Source organism: Penaeus japonicus, unplaced genomic scaffold (assembly GCF_977035675.1).
Source record: "Penaeus japonicus unplaced genomic scaffold, GWHDUDI00000001_assembly GWHDUDI00000034, whole genome shotgun sequence".
Taxonomy (NCBI): Eukaryota; Metazoa; Arthropoda; class Malacostraca; order Decapoda; family Penaeidae; genus Penaeus; species Penaeus japonicus.
Genome location: NW_028234436.1, coordinates 7,995,797 through 8,004,418, shown reverse-complemented (window position 1 = coordinate 8,004,418; position 8,622 = coordinate 7,995,797). Strand labels below are relative to the sequence as shown.

The 8,622-nt window shown below is 35.6% G+C and overlaps 1 protein-coding gene across 1 annotated transcript; it reads right to left on the bottom strand.

Moving 5' to 3' along the window:
• Positions 1-1,243: 1,243 nt before the first annotated feature.
• On the bottom strand, positions 1,244-6,039 carry LOC122263641 (uncharacterized). The gene is made up of 2 exons (XM_086530741.1): positions 5,400-6,039; positions 1,244-4,309 (listed from the first exon to the last, which is right to left on the bottom strand). The coding sequence occupies exon 2, from the start codon at positions 4,286-4,288 to the stop codon at positions 3,032-3,034; it is 1,257 nt and encodes a 418-aa protein (XP_086386867.1). The 5' UTR covers positions 4,289-4,309; positions 5,400-6,039; the 3' UTR covers positions 1,244-3,031.
• Between the last annotated feature and the right edge of the window lie 2,583 nt (positions 6,040-8,622).

The window sequence follows — 8,622 nt, the reverse complement described above, 5'->3', positions numbered from 1 at the left end:
GGATTTTTTTTTTTTTTTTCTATACTTCTTGCAATATGAAAGGCTATAAAAAAACTCCTAAGGAATGAAAAAGTTCTCTGATGTAAGCATGTTTTTGTTGTACACAAAATGCACTTGTAGCTTTGTGCATTTGCATTTGCATTGTTTTCAATGTGACGGTGTTTTCATAATTCAGAAACTGTTGTATTTATGTGCATTTTTAGAAATAAGTATTGCTCACATAAGAACTGAAAAAACGACGACAACATACTTGTCAAAAAAATGCATTTCTATGTAAATATTGACCACAGCAAAGAAAGTTGTGATTTTAGTTTTTTTTTTATGTAATTAATAAATAGGAAGATGCATACTGTAGCTTAATGTAGGAGTAAGAGATGTCTACTAGTGATTTGCATTAAAATTACAACAAGAATTCTCCATTGCGCTGTGTTACAGTTGACTTTCCCTGACACATTTATCGCCAATAACCTTTCTTGCGGTGTTGATTTTAGATTCTTCCGACGTCTTTCTCTAGGGTCCACTGCCTTTTATGTGACCCCATGATGCAGATAGTTACATCAGCTCATTATTAAATAAATATATATCACACAACGGAGGTAAAACTCTCACTCGTTTTTATTTGGGCTTTGCTAAAAGAAAATCTTGGTTAAATTAGTTTCATGTAATATAAGAAACACGAGTTCTTGTTTTATGTTATGGGATGTACACTTAACGGAATTGGAACCTTAAAAATTAAAAGAAGCATGGTTGTATATATGTTTTTTCCTGTTTTCTGTCCCAACATTTTCCATGGTTACCAGTTTTTTTTTTTCATCATCAGTCCAATATACAGTGTACATTTTTTTTTCTTTATTGTGATATTAAATCAATCCCTTTCAGTAGTTCCAGCACCAAATAAAATCACATCTGTTTTGAGCAAGTTATTACCATGTAAGTAGCTCCTAGTCAAACTTTTTTTTTTGGCCTGTACTTCTTCTTGTGTAGTTATTTCTTGATTTTGTAACATTAGGAAAGAAAGTAGTTTTTACATATTATATAGAGAATCCATCATCCTTTGTCATATTACTGTATATCTGTTTAATGTTTCCTTAGTTTTAACACTGATAAATATTATTTGGAATTGTATCCAGGCAGAAAGTAGCTGTATAAGATATATATCAAAGGAACTAAAACATGCATTGTCTCAACTGACAAGACTTTATTCCAAATTAATATAGTTTATCAGGAATCAGTAAAGAGCAGATGTTTTTCTCAGGCTTTATTCAAGGACCTTGAAACAACCTTTTCAGAGAAAAAAGAAGAGCCTTATTGAACCATTCTGTATATATAGATCTAGCAGAACTGTAGCAAATTGGCACTTTGTGAAGATTAGTGCATTATCACTATCCACATTTACTTAACTCTTTAGATAAACATACATATCAAACCTCTCAATACGAAAAGTGTCCAAGATGTTGGTATAACTCATGGTCGGAATTGATCCTACTTGCAGGTGTTCACATGCCTTGCCTCAAGGGTGTACTAAGCAGATGGACGTTATGAATGTCTGTTTTGTACACCTGCGAGGCAGGGTGAGTAGAGGTCTGCTCGTAGGATAGAATCCAACCACAGGTTATATCAACTTCTTGTTATAGATTTCATGTTAGAAAGGCAGCTATCTAGTACAAGTTATTAGTGTCCAAGACCTGAGAGACATGAGATATTCATTTTACAATATTTTGTTTTTCTCTTATTGTTTGGTGTTGGCTAGCATTATCAGAAATGATTATAAATGTGTCTTTTACTTCTTAGTACAAAGTTATAACAGGGTCACACTATATTACAGTTTATAACTATCACTAACGATAACTGTGTGAACTTTTAAAGATAGCGGCTAGCTGCTTCAACAGCTTTCTTTGCATGGCAGGTGATACTCATGATGGGATTTACCTGGACAAGAACTACCGAGTTAATTGACAAAAACTGGAAAAGGTTTGAATGAGAATGATTGGTAGGCAAAATGAAGATGAAATTATCAAAATGTTAACATATCTTGACTTGAGAACTTGTTCATTGACATTTTCTTTATATTTGAGAGAAAGATCAGTGATAAAACATAAGTTTGATAAATAAAAACTCATTTTATGCAATGCAGATTTGTAATATTATAGAACCAATATTCCAATCTCATTTTACTGGTACTGGTAATCAAAGTTGTGATTAATTAAATTTTGTCTGCTCATCTAAAGTGTGCCTATCAGGTAAATGGTGTAATTAATCAAATATGTCATTCATAAGCCTTTTGTGTGCAAAATATACAAGTCATAGGAAACAAGAGGCAGTTTTGTAACCCTGCTTATATGTTACTCAACTTTTATATAATGTCTTGCATTTATTTAGTTATCTACAACCTCCTCTATTATTATTATTTTATCACCTGAAATAAAAATCTTTTGAACTAAAGTTTCCCTTGTGGTGGGGTCATTATGGATATACATGTAAATGTATCAATATGTATACATGATTGTTATCTTTTTTAATTGTTTCTCATCAAATATGTATAATTTTATGCTTAGAACTTCCACACTCATGATACTCTTTTAGCATTTATATAAAGTCCCATAAAGTTAAGGAAAATAAATTTGAATAATTTTACCGAAGATGGATTTCTATAACTTCCTACAACTTTTGTGATTCTGTTGTTTTGAAGAAGTTCATGTAAATAAAAGTAAAAAAGAATACAACAAATACAATGATAGGCATTTGCTATCTTTATTATCTAAATAATCAAACCTATATTTTTACTGAATTATGTTTCATTAATGATAGTTTTTGTTACACTATTTCATAAGTTATCTTAATATTTGCCTTAATTCAGCCAAGGTTGGAAGAAGATTGCTATTATAAAAGTTTTATCTTTGTGTGTATACATTTCATTACCTCACTGTGAAAAAAGCCGACCACCTCACCAAGCATAAACACACAGAAGCAAAAAACTAATTCCTGAAGTTCATAGAATTCATTAAATAGATATTCTATTTACATTTTGCACTCAAGGTATTTGGTTATAAACATATTCTAGTATTATATCTGCTGCATGGAAAAAATGTAGACTGATAATTGCTGGGAAAAACTGTACTATGATAATTTTGATTATGAAACCTAGAACTGAAAATGGTGCTATTATAAATCCTAGGAGGTAACAAGCTACGTAAAGAAAAGCAGCGACATAAATCCAGTAAAATATGGTAAAACTTAATCCCTTTTTAGTCAGATCCCGTATGGATTTGAAGGCTCGTGATAGGCTGTTGTCTCGGCTGTTCGTGAAAGACAAATCTATTGGCTGATAACGAGAACCCAAAATGATTGGATTTGTCTGTAGTGATAAGGGTTCACTTTCACCAAAAGAGGTCATGGAAAATAACATGCTGGAGTCAATGGAATTGTCTCTTGCCTTTGTGGAATTTGGCTGTATCCCCTGTGTGTTTCTTAAGGTATCTGACCTTGAGGGTTCTTCTGTGTTAGTTTCCTTTTTGTGGCCATTATGACAAGAAAAATCATTTGGGTCACATTTTCTAACAGTATGTAAATTATCCCTGTGATCGGGATTATTTCTAAAGGCTTCATTTTCTGTGTGAGTGTAAGGGTCATATTGGGAAATCTTTTGCTTGTTGTTTGCTGAGAGAGAAGCAGGCTGCTTGTTCTTCACGTCTTGCTCTTTATGTGACACATTCATGAGATGTCCATGGTTAAGAGTGTCAGTATTTCCTGCTGTAATGTCAATTTTCCTGGAGTGATACGATTTGTTTGGCTCCTCAGTTACTGTGGTATTTGACTGAATATCTGCACTTTTGTTACTGTCTTCAAAAATATTGCTCTCACCATTCTTATCTGCACTGTGGTCATTTGATCCTTCTTCAAAATTTAGTCCACTAACAGTTTCTTGGGGCTTAGTGTTCTCTGACAAAATCTGGGTCTGTGGGAATCTAGTGTGTTGTATTTCTCTCCTACTATTTTCCCTCTTAAATCTCACATGTAATTGTGAATCTTTTACCTTTTGTAGACTGAATGATGCCTTTTCCTCTAAGACAGGTTTTACAATTTCCATTTCCTTCTCTTGGTGATGTAGTGAGTTTCCTGTTATTTCTTGGGCATCAGGTACTACAACAGAATTGATGACAGTGTTTTCATTCTTGTTAGTAATACTCTGAATGTTTTCCGAGGCTGCTGCAAGATATGTCTCTGGCTTATTATATTTTTCATCTGCTATTTTCTTTGGCTGTGTCTTGAGATTACAGCAGAATTTCATACCTTGAGGACATACAGCACCCTGTTAAGAACGAAAGAGTCATTATATATTCATTTAAGAACATGGTATTTATTCTTAAACCTGCATATCCCCGACGGGCGGGGAATTTAGCTAGCCTTGGAACCTCGTCCAATGCCAGGGCGTTCGATTTATTAGGCCATCTAATGCCACAATTGCAGATGGGCTGGCGCACACAATACTGTGGCCGCCCTCGCGCAACTGGCAGGCCTTTAGAACTCTCTATGTCCCTCAATGAGCCCGCGGCGACACATGCGTTGGTACCACCGTTCAGCCTCTCCTGTGTGGTTGTTTTTTCTTAAATGGACCATTTGCGGGTCAAGGACACTTATCCTTACCATATTATCTATATTTCAATTTACCCGTGGTCCTTCCCTCTAATTAAAAAATCTAAGCTAGAGCAACTTTATGTGACACCGGCAACTTATCGAATTATTCATTTATCCCTGACCGACACTTGTCACCCCCGAGAACAACTCTCTTTCTCACTTCCTCTCTTCTCCCCGTACCTGTAAACTTCCCACACTCTCTCAGTTCTTCCCCTTCATCCCACCTCACAGTCCTCTTTCTCCCCCTACTCTCCACAGACCTGTTTATTTTCCTTTTATTTTTCTCTATTCATCTACTGCCACTCATAGTGATTGCATAATTCGTCTCTCCCTTTGCTTCAATCTACTTTGTACTTACTAACATTTTTATTTCCAAACTCACTCTTTGCCACATTCATTCTCTGCATTTCTCTTCATCCTTCCCTCTCTCCTTCATTCTTTCCTCCCTCTCTCCCTCGCTGCTATCTCTCTATCTTTATTGTCTATTTCTATATATTCTCTCTTTATTTGTTCCCTAACTGTTAATTCTAGTTTTGTCTACTCAAGTTAATTCATCGTAATGGTAATTCATAAAAAACGCATTGCTTTGAATATTACTTCAAAAGCTAAAAATGACGCTTTGAATTACATAAACGTCCCTTTAATTAAATGGTAATATGAATGAATCCAAGTTTGTCATGCTTCACACATAATTTTCAAGTAAATAATAAAAAAACAATCATAAACTATACCACTTCGACAACTAGTCACAGAAACCAACATACCGCTTTGTTAAGTATTTCCCTGGGCAATGCAGGAGATGAGCGCGGACACGGGAAGATCTCCTCGGTTTCTCGTACAGTGCCTAGGTCAGCAGGCGAGCGGACAGGTCGTCCATGGTCTGCCTTTGACCGTATCGGCACCTCATTCTTGGGAATGCTCCCCTGGGAGGTGAGGAAAGGATTTCGTAAAATAAACGCCGTTGGAAGGGTAAGAACTATAAAGTGTAAATTCTACGACTATCTATTCTCTCGCTGATCTCGGTACACCCCCTTCCCTTTATGGGATGGTTAGCCGCAGTTACGTCATGTGTTGTGTTGGTCCGCCACCCGACCCGTGGTGAGTGTGGTGTGAGTGCCTAAAATCGGGAAAATAAGAGGAAGACAGTACCTTAGGTGGTTGAGTGAATATGAGAATATATATGTGTGAGTGTGCGTGCTTGTAAACGAAATGAGTGAACAAAAAAAGAACTTCTTGTTTTCCACGCAGAATTTCTATCAACTCAAATCTCGGTTTTGGTAAGAAAGCTAATTAAATTCTTACACTATTTTTTCCATAGATCCACGCCTCTCTCTATTGCTTAGCCATGTAAACTTTCCGGAACATTATTTCTGAAAACAAAAGGATCCTCTACTTGTTGTAACGCTCTCCTCCTCCCCCCCCCGCCAGCCCCCCCCCTACCCCGCTCGCGACACACCATACGGGTAGCAAAGCTGCACATCCAACGTCCATAATTGGCAGCTCGACCCCCCATACTATTCTTTTATCCCTGCTCTCCGAGAAACATCATATAATTACGATCGCGGAGGTCGCTTAGTTAGTTATTACATCCGATTTGCCATATAGTGATGTTGAAGGTCCACTCGGTTTTATTGTCGGTGGAAGAATTGTCATCTTCTATGCGAGAATATAAGAGAAGTTTGGCTTTCTCACCCACCTTGTCAATATACAGATTAATTGACTGTGGGGATCATCGACCACCCCGTAAACACAGATACTGCGTCCCATACCGAACCCCCCATATAAGAGTTGTATTAGGGGAGTATGCCCGTTGGAGAGAAGCAGGGTTGCTTTTATTCTTCTTCATTTCTATCTCTTTTTTCTAATAGGGTTTTAGATGCTTCTACAGTATCTTTCAATTCACCTGGTCTTTTCTGTGTTTTTTCTTGGTTATGTGCCCTTCTGTGCATGTTCATTATCTTTGCGTCTTTTCCTTTGGAGAAATATCTCTCTTCTAGTATGTCGAGAATGTAATACTTTCTTTTGTTCCTGATTTGTTGGTTGATTTTCCTCCCACGTGATAGAAGTTTCCACTGTCGGGTTAAATAGATTGTGATTTTTTTCAGGTGCTTCTTGGTAGTAATAACTTACACTCGTTTGAGTTGAACCCTATGGGAAATGCTGAAATAAGTGTTCATTCTGATTCCCTCTCTTGGATTTTTCTGCCACCGCGCCTGCACCCAACTGCACTCACAATGGCCCTCATCCACGTTTCAATTTTTTTCCTCGTTAAGTTGTTCGTCTTTTAGTCTTTGGATGTTTTGTTTTTAGTCTGGCCCGCTGTAGAACATATCTATCTATTTTTCTATTTTTGGATCTTGCTCCATGGTTGTGAGTTTGAGTTTTTTACGCGTATCGTAATTTTTGTACTTAATATTTGTTTCCAGCTTGTTTACTTTCCCCCATTTAATTTTGAAAATAAATTAACTTGGGTTCTATTTTTGAAGTTTGATATGTCTGCTTTGATCATTTGCATTTTATCTATTTATTAAATTTGATTAAATTTGAGGGTGGTGACCGTGATGATGTGTGCTTTTCTTGGCTGCGCAGATTCTACTATTTGTGTTTCCCCTGGTATGTTTTTGTAGTGCAGCGTATGTGTTTGTAGCCCTTATATGCTTTTATGTTTAGTTAGTCTGTATGTATTAAGTTTGATATCAAATGTCGATTACATTTCGTACTTTCTTTGGTTTTTTGGGTTTGCTATATAAGTGTATACGCTGCCATTCTTGTTAGAGTACAAGTAAGTATGACCACGGCTTTTGTCGTTAAATTTGTATTTTATCTATTACATGTCAGCTTTCATTACTCGGTCCTTATTGCACAAATAGTTTTCAGCTTTCCTATTATTTCGAGTATGGATTCGCGTTATGTTTCCCATTATAGTTGTGATAAGTTTTTTGTAGCCTCATGTTCATGCTGCCTGACGGTTGAGTTTTTTATGTAGTAATTTTTTGTACTTAATATTCTGTTCAGTTGTTTTTCCCAATTATTTTGAAATATTAACTTGGTTTCTTTTTTGATGTTTGATATGTCTTTGATTAAATTTGAGGGTGACGTGATGATGTGTGCTTTTTTGGCTGCAAGATCTACTATTTCGTTTCCTTTTATGTTTTTGTGTGCAGGTATGTGTTGTATCCTTATAATGCTTTTATGTTTAGTTAGTGTAAGTATTAAGTTTTGTATATCAAATGTGATTCCTTTGTATTTCTTTGGTTTTGGGTTTGCTATTAATTGTATAGCTGATTTAGAGTCAGTAAGTATGACTGTTTTTGTTAATTTATTTTCAATTATGTATTTCAATCCTTGTCTTATTGCAAATAGTTCAGCTTCTATTATTTGAGTATGGTTTGGTAATTTCCATATAGTTGTGATATTTTTTTCAGCTATGTATATTGCTGCTGAGGTTGAGTTTTTTATGTAGTAATTTTTTGTACTTAATATTCTGTTCAGTTGTTTTTCCCAATTATTTTGAAATATTAAACTTGGTTTCTTTTTTGATGTTTGATATGTCTTTGATAAAAAATTTTTGAGGGTGACGTGATGATGTGTGCCACCCCTTTTTTTGGCTGCAAGATCTACTATTTCGTTTCCTTTTAATGTTTTTGTGTGCAGGTATGTGTTGTATCCTTATAATGCTTTTATGTTTAGTTAGTGTAAGTATTAAGTTTTGTATAACAAATGTGATTCCTTTGTATTTCAAACAACCCCCCTCCCCCCCCCCTCCCCCCCCCCCCCACCTTTGGTTTTGGGTTTGCTATTAATTGTATAGCTGATTTAGAGTCAGTAAGTATGACTGTTTTTGTTAATTTATTTTCAATTATGTATTTCAATCCTTGTCTTATTGCAAATAGTTCAGCTTCTATTATTTGAGTATGGTTTGGTAATTTCCATATAGTTGTGATATTTTTTTCAGCTATGTATATTGCTGCTGAGGTTGAGTTTTTT

Bases quoted from the DNA above. Each gene is read 5' to 3' on its own strand.
- LOC122263641 (XM_086530741.1), bottom strand. From the start codon at position 4,288: ATGAAATTCTGCTGTAATCTCAAGACACAGCCAAAGAAAATAGCAGAT.